General features: G+C 45.8%; 1 protein-coding gene and 1 long non-coding RNA gene across 2 annotated transcripts; both read left to right on the top strand.

Annotated features, from left to right (window-relative positions):
- The first annotated feature begins 12,200 nt into the window (after positions 1–12,200).
- Positions 12,201–12,608, top strand: LOC119368867. The gene is made up of 3 exons (XR_005176762.1): positions 12,201–12,268; positions 12,382–12,459; positions 12,549–12,608. It is a non-coding gene; the product is annotated as an uncharacterized LOC119368867 (long non-coding RNA).
- A 537-nt stretch (positions 12,609–13,145) lies between these two features.
- LOC119368866 lies at positions 13,146–16,286 on the top strand. The gene is made up of 12 exons (XM_037634000.1): positions 13,146–13,301; positions 13,392–13,472; positions 13,621–13,731; positions 13,842–13,978; positions 14,052–14,168; positions 14,263–14,403; positions 14,493–14,558; positions 14,665–14,930; positions 15,026–15,215; positions 15,342–15,452; positions 15,537–15,866; positions 15,969–16,286. Exons 1-12 carry the CDS (start codon positions 13,247–13,249, stop codon positions 16,086–16,088), a joined length of 1,725 nt encoding a protein of 574 aa, XP_037489897.1. The 5' UTR covers positions 13,146–13,246; the 3' UTR covers positions 16,089–16,286.
- Positions 16,287–16,371: the final 85 nt, after the last annotated feature.

The following is a 16,371-nucleotide window of genomic DNA, read 5'->3' as shown; positions in this document are numbered from 1 at the left end:
GTAGTATCGTAAAATACCAGCAAACGAAAAAGAATTAAAATGGAAACACAAAATTAAATGAAAAAGAAATCATAAAAATAAAAAAACCTTATAGTACCGGTTGGTCTTACCAACCAGTACTAAAGGGCTCCAGGCCCCCGGAGTTGGCTCGTGCCACGTGGTTGCCCTTTAGCACCAGTTCGCGCTGAACCGGTACTAAAGGGGGGGCCTTTAGTGCCCACACTTTAGTGTCGGTTATGGAACCGGCACTAAAGGGCCTTACTAACCGGTGCTATTGTCCGGTTCTGCACTAGTGCTGGTAAACTATTTTATCCGTTTGGGTCATCCGGGCACAAAACATGGCCCAACGGGGTGACCCAAACGGACACAGCGTCCGCCTGCTGTCCGTTTTGTGCCAGCTCGAACCCATATTTGGCCCAAATTTGGATCACATTTGAGTCTGCGGCGGACATAAAGCGGACGTTTTCTGTGGCCTGCTCGTCCGCCTCCGTCCGCTGCAAACGAGCACCGGCCCATCTGTTATCGAGGGGCCACATACCCATCCTACCCCGTCTCTCTCCTCCTTTTCTCTCTTTCTCCCATCCACCCCACAGCGCCCCGCCGCCGGCCGCTTCGGCCTCCGTCGCGAGCTAGCAGGGAGCAGGGGCTGCTCGTCGGAGCCACACCCATGCTAGCTAGCTAGCCGCCGGCCGAGCTGTCTGCCGCGGGAGCTAGCTAGCTAGCTGTCAGCCCAGGTGTCTGTCGCGCATGCAAGCTACCTAGCTACAAGCCGACGCCGCCGCTACCGCATAGGACGACGCCGTAACTGCACAGAGACGACGCCGGCCTCGCCTCCCCCCGCGCTCGCCCTCGGCCTGGCCTCCCCACGCCGCCACTCGCCCTGCCCCACACTCGTCCGGCCTCGCCATCCCCGCGCTCGCCCTGCCGCGACCAGCCTTGTCCATCCACGGCGGGCACCATGCTCGCCTTGACGACCCACCATACTTCCCGCGCTCGCTGCCGTCTGGACCGCCGGTGGAGCAGCTCCCTCTCCGGGGTGAGGTGGAGGCCGCGGGGCGGGGTGGCGCCTCGCGCTCGGCTCAAAGGAGCGTCCGTTCTCGGGGTTGCAGTGGTAGCTGTAGGGCGGGGTGGCGCCTCGCGCTCGGGGCGCCGGAGAGCATGGCGGCTGGGGTTAGCGGCGCGAGCTCGGAGCTCCGGGCAGGAGGACGTGAAGGGACGGAGCTGCATGTTACGTGTTTGATAGAATGCCAGTGCGGATACCTAAAAAAATGCATCTGTCCGCTTTGGGCGCACCGGCCGACCCAATTGGAAAAATGGACACAGACGAGCGGACAACCGACCCAAACGAATAAAAAGCGAACAAAATTCATATTCGTTTAGGTCGCTGCGTTCGAGTTGCTCTAATATTACGTATGGGATTTCTGCCCACTGGCAAGCATGCACATACGCCCATGCATGCATGCGTCAGAAAACTATATGATACTCACATGAGTGGAGTGAGCAGCTTTGCCATTGGACGCCAGAGTGAGAGAGGGGCTAGCCAGGTTACCTGTGGTTATACTTTCTCATTTCTAAATATAAGTCTTTCTGAAGATTTCAATAAATATTTATAGACGTAGTTTAGAGTGTAGATTCACTCATTTTGCTCCCTGTCATTCATATTGGAATCTCTAGAAAGAAATTGATTTAGGAACAGAAGGAGTACATGTGGCGTATGCACGCATGGATGTTGACGGACAACAGGTTTCTACTCCGAAAAAAATAAAGCTTGATCATGAGTTGAACGGTCTGAACGATGGATGGGTCATTTCAGCGTGCATGTAGCTACAACCTGATCCACGTCATGCACAAGTCGGTCCTTCCTCCCATGATTAGATTTGGAGCGCGAGTCTGCAAGCTCGCTTCATCACATAAGAGTCATCAGCCACCAACACAGTATAAAATCTTAAGAGCAATTGTAATCGGGTGACCCATTTTGTTTTTTTGGGTCATCCGGACATAAAACTTGGTCCAACGGGGCGACCCAAACGGACACAACGCCCGCTTGCTATCCGTTTTGTATCCGCTCGGATCCATGTGGCCCAAATTTGGGTCACATTTGGGTCCGCGGCGGACATAAAAGGGACGTTCTCTGTGGCCTGCTCGTCCACCGCATACGAGTACCGGCCCATCTGTTATCGAGGGGCCACCTACCCATCCCACCCCGTCTCTCTCCTCCTTTTCTCTCTTTCTCCCATCCACCCCACAGCGCCCGCCGCCGGCCGCTTCGGCCTCCGTCGCGAGCTAGCAGGGAGTAGGGGCTGCCCGTCGGTGCCGCACCCGTGCTAGCTTGCTAGCCGCCGGCCGAGATGTGTGCCGCGGGTGCTCTCTAGCTTGCCGCCGGCCGAGCTGTCTACCGTGCGTGCTAGCTAGCTGCAAGACGACGACGCCGCTACCGCATAGGACGACACCGCGACTGCACAGAGACGACACCGGCCTCGCCCCCCCCCTCCCCCGCTCGTCCTCGGCCTGGCCTCCCTGCTCCGCCGCTCGCCCTGCCCCGCGCTCGTCCTGGCCTCGCCTCGCCGCGCCGGCTCCCCCCGCGCCTCGCCATCTCCGCTCATCCCGCCGCGACCGGCCTTGTCCATCCTCGGCAGGCGCCATGCTCGCCTTGACGACCGACCATACTTCCCGCGCTCGCTGCCGTTGGCACCACCGATGGAGCAGCTCCCCCTCCGGGGTTGGGTGGAGGCCGCGGGGCGGGGTGGCGCCTCGCACTCGGCTCAGAGCGGCGTCGGCACCTCACGCTCGGCTCGGAGCGACGTCGGCGCTTGGGGCTGCGGTGGCAGCTGTAGGGCGGGATGGGGCCTCGCGCTCGGGGCGCCGGAGAGCATGGCGGCGGGGGTCGGCGGTGCGAGCTCGGAGCTCCGGGCAGGAGGACGTGACGGGACGGAGCTGCATGTTACGTGTTCGCTGGAATGCCGGGGCGGATACCTAAAAAAATGTGTCCGTCCGCGTTGGACGCAACGGCCGACCCATGTGGAAAAGCGGACACGGACGAGCGACGGCCAACCCAAACAGACAAAAAGCGAACAAAATCCGTGTCCGTTTAGGTCGCTGCGTTGGAGTTGCTCTGACATTATGTATAGGATTTCTGCCCACTCGCAAGCATGCACGTACGCCCATGCATGCATGCGTCAGAAAACTATGGATTAATTAAATGTCTAGTCCTTCCTTTATGTAAAACCCTATAACTTGGTTGCGATTCCCCGTGACGGCTACGAGGACGACACCACTTACCACCAATAGGCCCAACATGCCGCGGGTGCCGGTACCATGCCGCGGTTCGCGCCGACAGCTTTCGTCACTCGCTGTCTAATTGGCCTCTCGCAACCTTCCCCCCTTGGAAACACCTGAGAACAAGTTGTTCGAAAGCTTCCACCTCGTCATCTGCCGCAGTGTCGCTGATACCAGCCTCTAGAATGACCTCGGATGCTACGCATGTACGGTGTTCATCGGCAATGACCACAACCCAACCAATGACCCGCCGCCGTGTGATTCTCCTCTACAAATAGCTATTTTCGACCATCGGCAGGCTCCATCATCAGCCTTGCGCCGCCGGCTGACATGGGGTAGTGCAAAACTTGAGCTCTCGCCCCTATCCACCCGCGCCCGCACAAGTGTGACACAAAGGACAAGGTACTCGCCGCCCTCCTTGCGAAGCAAGGCGCCCCAACCGATAGGGTTTGGCTCGCTGCTGGATTGGCCGCTGGATGCGCTGGCGGAGCAAGACATGGGGAGAGGAGGGGACGGGATGGAGAGGGGAGAGTCAAAAACGAGCAGTGGAGAGTTTGAGAGTGTTGTCCGTTGTCTAGGGATCGTCTGAGGTAGGGTATATGTGGGAACTAGGTGGCCCAACGTGGGTCAATCCAACATGGCGGACGTGCCCGGGCGCGTTAGGGATGGCTTAGATGAGGTACTAGGTCAAGCACCATCCCATATAGTGGATGCGAAAATAGTCCCACCCCAGGGGCCGACATCGCAATTTGAGGCCGCCGCCTCCAGGAAGGAAAAAAATGATACTCAAGGGCATTGTTGCCTCCCTCGAATAATGCGTCACACCCGAGCCTAAGACTGACGCAGCCGCGACCTCATGTGGCTCCCCGCTCCAACAACTTCCACGTTCAAATAAGAAAAGCAGTAGATATGTGTATGCAAATGACATCTCACGGCTCTAGCTACATGCAGCATGCATGCATGCAGTCGACATCATCCTCTCAATTCTCAATTTTATTTCTTCACGTCCACGGCTTGGAGTGCTAACTGCTGCCTACCGCCGCACCAGAGAAATCGAGCTAGGGCTGAATCCGCCGCCACCAAGAGAACGACGCCAACGGGACCCCTACTTCTAGGCCTATCTACACGCTAAGAACGAAGCACCGGGGGTTCCCCAGCCCTTCCGTCGCCGAAGAGGCCGGCGGGGAGCAAGGAACCCAAAGGCTCACCGGTGGGAGAAGGGAGAAGACGAGGATCCTCCCTGGTCGCCTCTCTCACACTGTAGCAGAGAAGGGGAATGAGGAGTAGTGAGTGCTAACGCAACGGTTGTACTTCCTCCGTTCCAAAAGTTAGTACAAAGTTGAGTCATCTATTTAAAAACAGAAGGAGTAGTTAAGATAGATACGTAGGATGGTGTGTGTGGGCATGACCGGCGATGTTTGATCACCATGACATGTGTCTAATCTATACATGTGCTGTTGTCAGCCATCCATCAACTCGATCATTCTATCCCTAGCTAACCTATATATGAGGTTATATGTTGGATCATGGACCTGTATGTGCACGTAAGTTACACTGGCTCGTCAATTGAATAGCTTTGCCTAATTAAATAGAGGATGATGATAGTACTAGTACAGTTTTTTATATTTTTTTAACATCGAGCTAATACTCGGTACTATTACATATACTATTAATCTAGCCATGCAGAGGCACTAACCACAAACAATTAATTAAACCACATGTGGGCTCAAAAACCAAGGACGGTGAATCAGCCCATTGAAAGACGCAGGTAAAGCGTGTCGAGCAGCAGCTTGCATGGCCAGCTTGCTAGCTAGCTATGGAAGAAGTGACTAGTCACTAGGTGCCAGAAATTTAGTCCCACCTTGCTGGTGGGAGGTAGTGGTGACCAGCTTATAAGGTACTCCCTCCGTTTCATAATGTAATGCCTATAGATTTTTACAAAAGTCAAACATTACAAACTTTGACCATGTTTATACAGAAAAATAGGTACATCTAGAATACCAAATGCACATCATTGGATACATCGTGAGTTATATTTTCAGAATGTACATGTTTGGTATTGTAGATGTAGACAATTTTCTCTATACACTTGGTCAAAGTTGGCAAAGTTTGACTTTCATAAAAATCTATAGGCACTACATTGTGGAACGGAGGAAGTATGTTACTCACTATTTCATAAATACTGAAACCATATGAAGAGTAAACACATGGACATGTATAGCGCGTGCGCTCGCGGACTTAGCCGTGGACTTAGGACTTTGAACGCTTGGCGCCGCGCCCGCCTACCACCCCCTTTTCTTATTTTTTTTGTTTTGTTTTTATGGTTGTAAATGGTGCTTGAGTGCTCACGTCGGGTGGATCCTTTAATTAAGGACAGTATAACCGAGCCTAAACCGAGCTCTCCCAGCCTATCAACGATTTGGGACGTCAGATTTCGTGTTTGAATAATTTCCAGCCGTCAGATCACGTGTCTCATCGTTCTAGGATATCTGGGGAACTGTTTTTTCCTGCCTGGGCCGATCCTGGGCCGGCTGTCCTGGGCCGCTACTCCAGGGGCCGAATTGGAAGCATCTCATTCACTGACATTGATTAGCGTCTGATGGAAAACGAACGATCATGATTTCTGCCCATGTCCTCGTAGCCCTACCCACAACCCTCGTCCCTTCCCGTACCCAACCCGCTCCCCATCGCCGCCCCATCCCGACCTTGGCTAAGACAGAGTGCGCCGTCGCTGCCGTTCTCGCCGGAGAGAGAGAGAGAGAATGGAGCCCGCACCGCTCCTAACCCTCCCGATCTCTGGGCAGGGGCGCTCATGTCGACGCCAGACATGGAGGCACCTTCCAGAGCACCTTGTCGCTATAGCGATGTGCGGCGGCGCGAGGACATGGTGAGGCTTCATTCATGGATTCAACGATTTCAAGGTCTGATCTCCCCTTTACTCCCCCTGATATTCCTATAAAACAATTCAACAGAGTTAAGGCGTTAGGTACCACAGACTTTCTATTGATCAGGGTGAATTGTTGATTATGCTTATTATAGGGTTCGAAGGATTGAATCTGAGAACATAATTCTCGAAACGGAGGAGGTACAATTGGTGTTCCTTGAGATGGCAAGAAAGAGCATTCAAGGGAAGAGGATTCGTTGCGAGAGATTCAGATGCTGGTGCGGACGGTCCTCTTAAAGGGAGGGGGGGACTCGTTGCAGCATCACAAAGACACAGGCAACGGTGCTACTGCTGATGGTAGAGAGGAGATCAATGGCAAGGGAGGCAAGGGAAAAACTGAGGGTGTGAAACTGAGTTTATTCTAGGTGTCATTTTTTGCTGATCAACTCATCTCAATCCCCATCCATCTTCCTCCAATTTTTCTTTTGTTCCTGTACAGGTCAGGTCAAACAGGGTTTACAACTAGGTACAAAGCTTCACGAGGACTCATCTTCTTGGGATGGAAGATGATCGGTTACTGTTAAATTGTAAAATTTATATATTTTTGTGATGGTGCCGACTGGGAGTTCTTTTAGATTTACTTCTATCATAGGTAGTAGAAATTACGTTCAGCTTATGCAGATGATGCATGGACACTGCAGTAAAAGTAAATACATTACCTGTAAACTTAATTGTTGATTTAGTAATTCTACTTTTGGTCCAACGATCGATCAATTGTTGAGGCTATACTGAACCAAAAATTCCTTACTGGGGCAGTACTATAGTCTCTTGATTATGCTCTTAAGTAAATATCATGTCCATCTCTTATTAGAAATTTAGAAAACCATAGGTTAAACAGAAGCTTTCTTACAAAAAGAGTGCTCTTCAGAAGCTACTACATGTATACGCTCACATCACATGCATGTTTTCTTAATTTTCAGGTGCTTATGAATTTCTGCGAAAGTACAGTAGCCTGTAGCTTTGTAGGCGTTGAACTAATTAAATACCAATCCAAGTAGGAGCGAAAGGAAGATAATATAGGTTTTGATCCGCCAAAAGGTCAAGTGATGCTTATTTATTCTCATTTCAATTAAGATTTACCTCTACAACATTGCATGAACTCCTGCACATATTGGATACGTTATTTATGCACCTTCTTGCATTTTAATTCCATGTAAGTTGTGTACTCTATTTAATAAGTTATTTTTATTTTGGCTACAAATGATTTTATCGGATACACTGTGCACATTTATGCAGTGACTGTTGAAAGTTGCTAGACATAGGAAAAGATGGGAGTCAATCCACCAAAGGTGAACATTTATATAAACATTTGGTTTTCCGGTACAAGAATAATCATGTGTTTTTTTTTAAGGTGTGTGATTTTCTTTCAGTGTGGAAATTATTATGACGATCATTCATCAGAGATGTGTATGTGCGTTATAATCTTCTTACAAAGCAATTCAAATTTGAATCTTAGATTTAACAATTATTTGACATGTCATGAAGTATGTACTGCATCACTCACAAAAAGCATAGCTTCCATCCAGTGGCAATGGCTGAGTTAATCCGTGCATTGATGTTTCGCCATTTCCTGAAGTTATATTACTCTTGGTTTCTTTCAGGTTAATGCGATTACTCCATTAAGTGAAGGTTAGCCGTGCTCCTTGATCAAGGCTATTAATTTATAGATGTGTTTTTGAGTATACTCATAGTAGTCTAGCGATGAGTATAAGTTGAAGCAAGAGTCTATCATAAAAAAACATTTTCATCTGAAACTAGCCATAAGATAGAAATGGCTATACATATATTGAATACATGAAACAAAGATGTGTATAATATGTCCAGCTTAGTATTTTTCCTCTTTTTGGTTGTACTTACTACTGTCCATTTCAAGACAAAAGAAAACTTCTGCCAAACAACTTTTTCATACTATTTAATCATTTTCAATACCTCATGTTTCAATTATGTTTACCCTTTGTCACCTTATATTTATGGAAATTCCTATCAACCTATTGCCAAAACAGATGGGCGCGGCAGCGCGCGCCTTCGACGATCTAGTTATAAAGTAAAAACGACTCGGTCCCTTAATTATAATGTGTGTCAAACAATTGGGGAGCATCCATTCGCTCAAGCTATATATATATATATATATATATATATATATATATAGGCTTGCTAAACTATGGCTGCGCGCATTCTACCTTATCCTACGCTCCGGCCACTTCAACCGAGCCAACCTACGCGACTAATTAGGCCGACGCGCTAACCAGGTGGAAGGGCGCGGGCGACGTGGGAAAAGATTGATCGTAACGCTTACGACCAAAACTGTTGGCGGCGCTTTGCTGGCCTTCTCCTAGACAAAAAGATAGTAATGGATTACCATCGCCCTGGTGTCGCTTTGCCAGCCTTCTCTCAGAAAAAAAAATAGTAACACGTTACCGTTGCCATACTTTAGTTAACAGTCATCCCTCGCACGCCTACACCATCGAAACATCGTAAAAGTGACCCAACCTAAGTGTTAATTCCTAGCTTTTCAGTAGTAACGATTTACCATCACATACAGTTTTCTTTAAAATAATAAACTCCAGTTACGTTTCGTACCCACGTTCCCACGATTGTGCATTGACCGGTCACTAGGCGGTCTCTATTCTTTAATACCTCGTTCCTATCGACATCCACCGCATCATCACTATCGCCATCCGCCGCCGCCGCCGCCGCCGCCGCTGTTAACTTCCGCCACGACCACGTCCTTCGTAGTCTCCGGTCGACATCCGCGGCCGCCGATAACATCGCTGGTCGCTTGTTCATACTACACATCCGGCAGCCGTCGTTTTCTCCGTCCGTATTTTTGGAGGTAATCCACCTGCTAATCTAATTCTCCCCCGATGGATGCTTTGAGTTTTGACTAGGCGTACATCCCCGTTTCCGGCCGTCCTCCTCACAAGCTCACATGGGCTGCCGGATTTAATAATTTCTTAATTGCCGCGAACCTGCAATCGCTATCTGCCATCCCCTCACCCCCCCTTATTAGTGTGTCAACTTTTCCCCTTTTGTTGCAGTGCAATCTCCTTTTTCTGTACAAATCCTCTGGTACAAATTCTACGCCAAGTTAGTGTAACACATCAACTAATCTTAATTAGTGGTAATCTGAATCCAGTTAACAGGTGGTAGTAATACAACTTCATTTATGGTAATCTGAATCTAATTAAGAAGTGGTAGTAATACAACTTCAGTTCTAGTAATCTGAATCTAATTAAGAAGTGCTAGTAATACAACTTCAGTTCTAGTAATCTGAATCTAATTAAGAAGTGCTAGTAATACAACTTCAGTTCTAGTAATCTGAATCTAATTAAGAAGTGCTAGTAATACAACTTCAGTTCTAGTAATCTGAATCTAATTAAGAAGTGCTAGTAATACAACTTCAGTTCTAGTAATCTGAATCTAATTAAGAAGTGCTAGTAATACAACTTCAGTTCTGGTAATCTGAATATAATTAAGAAGTGCTAGTAACACAACTTCAGTTCTGGTAATCTGAATCTACATTTTAACACATATGTGCTATTCTGTTTCAGGACAAATGAAAGTCGTTGGCACACGTCCACAGAAGGTCCGAAAAGTTACGATTCAAGACAGTCAAGATGCAGTCACCTATCAATTTGATGATCCACCATTAGTTCCCCCTACGGCTGGGTTGCAAATTACTATCCATCCTGCTGCAGTCTCATCATCGGAGCACTCTGTAGCACAAGAAGCGGCTCACAATACAGTTGCAGAGGAGTGTCCGGCACAAGCGGTACCGGGTCAACAAACTAATCCTAATAACACATCAACATCTCACACTTCAACGGGGATCCCCCCGTTGGTTTCACCCATTGTTGCTGGAGGGAACACTTCGGTCGGTTCCAAGAGGTCGGCTGCAACAACATGCAACCGTTCCAACTCCCATCAATATGAAAATGACGATGATGATTTTGACCCCCCGCCACCTAGAACTGCTCTTACCCGGAGGACCGACCCGCCAGTCAAGCGGCCAAAGGTAGCTAAAGCTATATCATCCACCGCCGGTCATAATGTGAGTTTTATCTCAAATGCCCAACTTATTTTCTGTGAGTTTTCAAACTTTGTTTTTGCTGGCCTCAACAATACATTTCATTGTTTTCCAGGGAAACCAACCATCAAAACCGGCACCAACCATTAGGTGCTCACCTGGATTCGTGCTCTCTGCCATTGATCTATTAACCGAAGATCAATATGCAAATGTCAAGGCTACTCCATTTGGTGAAATTCTGAACCTAAAAGCTGATGCTCTTGAGTCCAGGAATTTGCCGGTATTCCTTATGAACAAGACTGACAAGGACACTCTAATAATCAACGTCGGCACTCAAGGTGGACTGAAAATTACCCCGCATGCTGTGCATTGTGTCATGGGCACTCCACTTGGTGGTCGTGACCCATCGGTCTGTTCTGTCACCCAAAAGAATGAGCTGCTTAGACTCAAGAACGAGCTGAGCGTGCCAGTCGATCAGAATATAACCTACAAAACTCTGTGCGACTATATAAAGTTGAAGAGGCCTGATGATTTGTCCACAAGATGTTTCATTCTGATTATATTCAACTAGTTACTCTTTCCTTCCACAAGGACATATATATCTGGTAGGGAGGCTGCTTGGACTGCAGACATTGCTAATATTGGTGCGATCGATTGGTCCAAAGCTGTTGTTGATTACATGAGGGATAGTGTTGCAACATGGCACTCCAAGAAGAACAACAATGGAGTATTGTCCATTTCTGGTTGTGTGCTCTTTTTAATAGTAAGTTTACTACATGTAGTTCCTTTTGTATCTTTAAATTTCCAACCAACAGGAAGTGTCTACAACCTAGAATTTCATTAGTACTACTAAATCTTTATGGCTTCTTCAGATTTACTATTTGGACAATCTCTTGAGTGTCAATATGTTGGATGCGTCTCAAACACCACGCATAGCTTTCTACAACACTGGGAAGATGCAAGCTATCTTAAGTGAGGATAAGTCGAAGAACAAGCCAGACTCGGAGTCATATGGCAACCTACCGGTATGTTTCCCTACCCTATTGCTGCCAACTAGTAAATCTAGCTTTCATAATATCATTACATTAACTCTTTATGGTTATTTCCAGCTTCGGTCCCAGGAGGGTACTTGCTACTTGGATGTTAATGCCAACGCGACATCAGCAAGCCATGCTCAACCTCATGCCCATTCTGTTCTGTTCATTAGCATGCTGGAGCAACTCAGGGACTGCGTGGATCAACTACCTCAATCGAAGCAGGCTGTGGCATTTGCTGCTATACGGAGGTGTGATGATTCAGTTGCCAAACTACTTGCTGATGTTTCTCTCGAACAACGCAAGGTTGTATCGGAGTTACGCTGCATAATGCTCGATCCTTCGACGTCTTCGCCATCACCTCCAATTCAGAGGGATCCTAAGCCAATTTCTCGTGCTGCGGCACATTTGGATAATGTAGCGGGCAATGTGGACATCGATCACACTACTATCTTTGGCCCCAATAGTTAGTACCATATAATTCTATTTTTGATGTGTTTCTCACCACCACATTACCTAGGGAATAAAACTTGAAAACAAGACATCAAGAAGGGAATTATGGCTCCTGTCACTAAGCTTGTTTATTTTTACCCATTTTCAGATGAGAACCCACCTGGGAGATCTTCAGCCCAACTCGCTCAGGGTGATTCCCAATCCTCAGTGACCAACTGCCATCAACATTTTTCACACCCTTCTCTACTTTTCATTGCTGTCTTTTTAACGATATATCTTAGCTTTTGCTACTTTTCTTGATGGCCCAGCAGAACGGTCGATTCATGACATTCCTGCTGCTACAGACAATATTGAAGTTGATGGCACCAGTAGTAAGTTTAATCTTGTTCTTTTCTCTCTTTTCTGCCTCACTAGCGCATTTCTCTATATTATGCCCTTTCAAAAATCACACGTTATGTGCAGTACAATCCGAAGCCGACCGCAATGTTCAGCGAAACGATGGTGTGGATCCCAGCAAGAATCTTCCATCGTCAGGTATTGGTCATGATGGCACATAATTTTATAAGTTAATTCTATGACTCACCACAACGCAACTAGTCATTTGCATATCATGTATTTAAACCTTGTGTATTTTTACTAATTATCAGCAGATGGCCCACTGCAAGGTTCTCTTACCCAACTGCTCCAGGGTAATATCGAAGCTTCTACGACCAAGTCCCAGCAAGGTTTTTGCACACCCTTATGTTATTAAATTGCATTTCTTTGTTCTTACAAACCATATTATTTGTCACCCTTTTTGTTGTTGCTCTTGCAGAAAGCTTGCTTAACGCATTTTATGGACCTTATGACAAAAGCGAAAATGATTGCACAAGTAGTAAGCTTACATTTTTCTGTATGTTTCATATGTCTTCAACTTGAATAAACTAATTTTAATTGTATACCTTGTCAACATTTGCATGCGCAGACCAGCCCAATAAACCTCATCAAACAGTTGAGCCACACAATATTGTTGACTCTATGAACAACCTTCCACCACCAGGTTTCATTCCTCATCTCACTTTCCATTCTATGCTAACTTGATGTAGTGATTCATGTAATTTAAATGTTTTTCACATATGAAGCTGGTAGTGACTTCTTACATTTGATGGTAAAACCCACTTGTTATTGTAGTAATCCCTCTAAGGGTTTCCATGCACACATTTATGATAATACCAAGTTTCTTTTCTAGGAATTCATTTTATTTCGTGGTGTTTCCACTTGTCATTTATTGTAACACCAACTAGATATTCTAGTAATCTATTTATTTCCGCCTAGCTATGTTGAAAATTGAACGCACCACGACCAACTATTTCTCACCTTTTCTTTAACCCTACACGACAACTTCTGAACGCTGTGCATGCAGACAAACAACATGGCTCTGACAGCCACTCAAAAACCGATTGCCCTACTCATGCTGCTAACTGTTCTGATGTGGATGCGCAAGGAATCACCGATCCCATTACGTTTTCTCAAATGTGTGAAGGCATTGAATATGATGGAACTGGATGCCCCTCATGTGATGCAGACGGTCAGTTCATTAATCATAATACAAATTCAATACATCTTCGGACTGCACTTGTTTATGGTAATACTCTTATAATTTTTCTATACTGCACAGCGCGTCTTATTAATGAGGTGCACCTTGATGACCTAGGCCATGAGCATGAAGAAGAAGCTGAGATAGCTCCAACTAACACTGGTAACTAGGATACAAATCTATTACTTCTCTTTTGACATGTTTCTATATTTTCTCTTACTACTGGTCTTGTTTATCTATTTGTAAATACTATCTACTGCTTGGTTGTTTCATGTACAAATATTTTCTTCGAATTTCTTTTTCTTTCTAGATGCAGAAAACTTGGGGGTGGGTGTGTCAGACGTATTCACGGGCCAAAAGTTTGTCAATGAGGCACAAATCGATGCAGAAGCTGCTGATCACACAGAGCAGGTCTCAAAAGGTTGTTTTTCCTACTCAAACTTAAGTCCATACCAACTTATAAATAGATGTGTCGGCTTCGCCAAAATTATAACATTTTTTTCAATGACTTAATTTTATGGTTAAGTATAGATGGCCATTTATCTGTGGATGCACCAATAATTACTGGTCAAGTCCCAGTTAACCATGACAATGATGCTGATCGCCAAATTACTGTCCATGAACCAATTAGCCACACAGAACAGTGTACCACCGCAGAGCAATTTCAGGTAATACCCTCCATTACGTCTACATAGCTCCAAATATAGCACATTTCTAATGAAGTATCCATCATGTATACAGTTGGAAGATGCCAACACACCTGAATCCTTAGTATCCTTCGGTCAGCCAACACAAGAATGGGAAGTTAGCCAACAACTTCGAGATGCTAATATTCACCCAGACAGAACCCCCCATTTTGTAATTATCTATCTTTATGCTTACTTATAATTATTATGCCAGGTGCTCATAAATCTTATTAACCTCCTTTTTTACTATTTCCATTTCAATGCAGGATACTAGAGAGCCATCCCACAAAGTGTGTATTAGGAGTGGCAGTGAAATCATCAAATTACCTCACACTGGAGCGGAGGCTCAACCTACCAACCTACAGCAGTCTGCCTCCACTGCACAACAGGCTGCCCACACTATCCAGGTGATACTTTTTATAAGTGCATTCTTTCGTAAATCAGAGTTGCGGCTACACACACATTGCCTAAAATTTACCATTTTAATGTCTGTCAGGTCTCTGATGCATCTGCTCTACAGCTGTCTCCCAGGCGCTCGGCGAGATTTAAAAAAACAGATGTTGTAAGTGCTGCCCTGCTATTAACTTTGTTTTTACATTTTTTTTCCAATAGTAATGTTCACATACATAATATCGTATCTCAGTTGGGTTATTTTCTACATATTTCAGTCTACGGAAAAACATACACTTGTTCGCACCGCCAAGAACATGGAGAAGGACAAAACCAATGTCCCAAGCTTTGTGAACCCCAACCAATTCGGAGCTCCTGGAAATGTTCTGCAATGCGGTCAACTACCAGTTATCGTAAAGAGGATCAGGAAGAGACCATTGAAGATCATTTCTCCATTTAAATTACATCCTGTTAAGTCTACCATTTCTCTCAACCACGCCCGAAAACTCCGTGACATAGTAATCAACGACCTTGATCTCAAAAAGTAAACCTTCACACCATTGCATCCTATTTTTAATGTGCACTAATTATTTCATCATTTTAAAATACATTACAAATTCCGAATTAACCTTGTCATAGGACTGGACTTCTTGCTTACGAACCTTCTAAGTTATATCTTACTGGCATGGATCTCGCAAAAAGCTTCGGCGATGGGGCATCAATGCTACCCAGCTTGATGGAATACTACATAGACATTCTGCGTCACGATGAGATTAAATTAAGGCCCACGTCGGCTGGGTACAGGATGTTCCTTCGTTGGTCACTATCGGTATTTAAACCTGATTTTACAATTATCCATTTTTACTATGGCTAACCATTCCATGTTCTCGTTACCTAAGTATTCAGCATCATTTTGTCAAATCAATAATCAACATTTTTGAATTATTATGTGCAGTTCCACCTTAATGTCGATGCTCGGCACGAGACGCAATCCTTCAATCCTACTTTCATTGAGGCACTATTAAAGGAAGACCTCGCGGATAAAGACCCTCAAGATGTTCGCATGGTAAGGTTCCTTACTGCATCACACTTTTCATCTTGCATGCTCTACATCCTTTGCTCTCCATTCATATTTTTTTATCTGTTGCAGATATTATGGGTATCCCATCAGGGCAGTCATTTCTCAGTTTATTGTGTGAATCGTGTTCACAGACGGATTGACGTCCTCGATTCAGTTGACTGGAGCACACAACAGACTACATTTGAGGATTTTCATAAGCCGTGGGGTCCTATTGCTGTCGCCAGACTCAATGATGCTTTTTTAAAAGTTACTGAGGGGAAGTTCGACAACTTCTGCAAGTGGCCTATTGCTAGATTTCCAACCCCCAAACAACTTGCCAACGACTGTCCTTTCTTCTGTTTCAAATTCCTGAAATTTTATGATGGCGAGGAGAATCAATTACGAATCAAAATCGACCCAGTGAGCATCCCCCCCCACACACACACACACGTATCGTTACTAGATAAATACGATGTCATGGCTACAATGTTAATTCTTTTTTTCTCTATGAATCATTTGCAGGAGAAGTTTAGTGATTACAGGTCGGAGGAGCTTGCATACATGGTGTTCCATGAATTGAATTTATTTCGTCAGCTACCACCTCAAATTGAAGTTTTGAGGAAGGCTATTACAAAAGCATAACCAGTTGCCGGCACTAGCAAACCAAAATGTTTCGCGAGGGGAGTCACAAGCTAGCCATGTTTATTTCCATATCCACCATGATTACTTTCCCGACAGATATTCGTCCTAATGTAAACCTAAGTGACGGAGAATATTATTGTACTGCTTTCCGTACTTGCTTCTGCATTACTGTATTTTGTATTATCTAATCGTATATTAGGTGGCACAATCGATGGCTGCAATGTGCATTAATGTTTTATATATTTTCTGTAGTACCTTTTCTCTCCCGTTATATACGAGGTCA

This window comes from Triticum dicoccoides, chromosome 2B (genome assembly GCF_002162155.2).
Source record: "Triticum dicoccoides isolate Atlit2015 ecotype Zavitan chromosome 2B, WEW_v2.0, whole genome shotgun sequence".
NCBI lineage: Eukaryota > Viridiplantae > Streptophyta > Magnoliopsida > Poales > Poaceae > Triticum > Triticum dicoccoides.
Note: the sequence above shows the minus strand (reverse complement) of the source record. Positions and strands in the feature narration are given on the sequence as shown.

Bases quoted from the DNA above. Each gene is read 5' to 3' on its own strand.
- LOC119368866 (XM_037634000.1), top strand. From the start codon at position 13,247: ATGTGTGAAGGCATTGAATATGATGGAACTGGATGCCCCTCATGTGAT. The intron at 13,473-13,620 runs GTAACTAGGATA...TTTTCTTTCTAG, and splicing joins GATAGCTCCAACTAACACTG to ATGCAGAAAACTTGGGGGTG. The intron at 15,867-15,968 runs GTGAGCATCCCC...AATCATTTGCAG, and splicing joins TACGAATCAAAATCGACCCA to GAGAAGTTTAGTGATTACAG.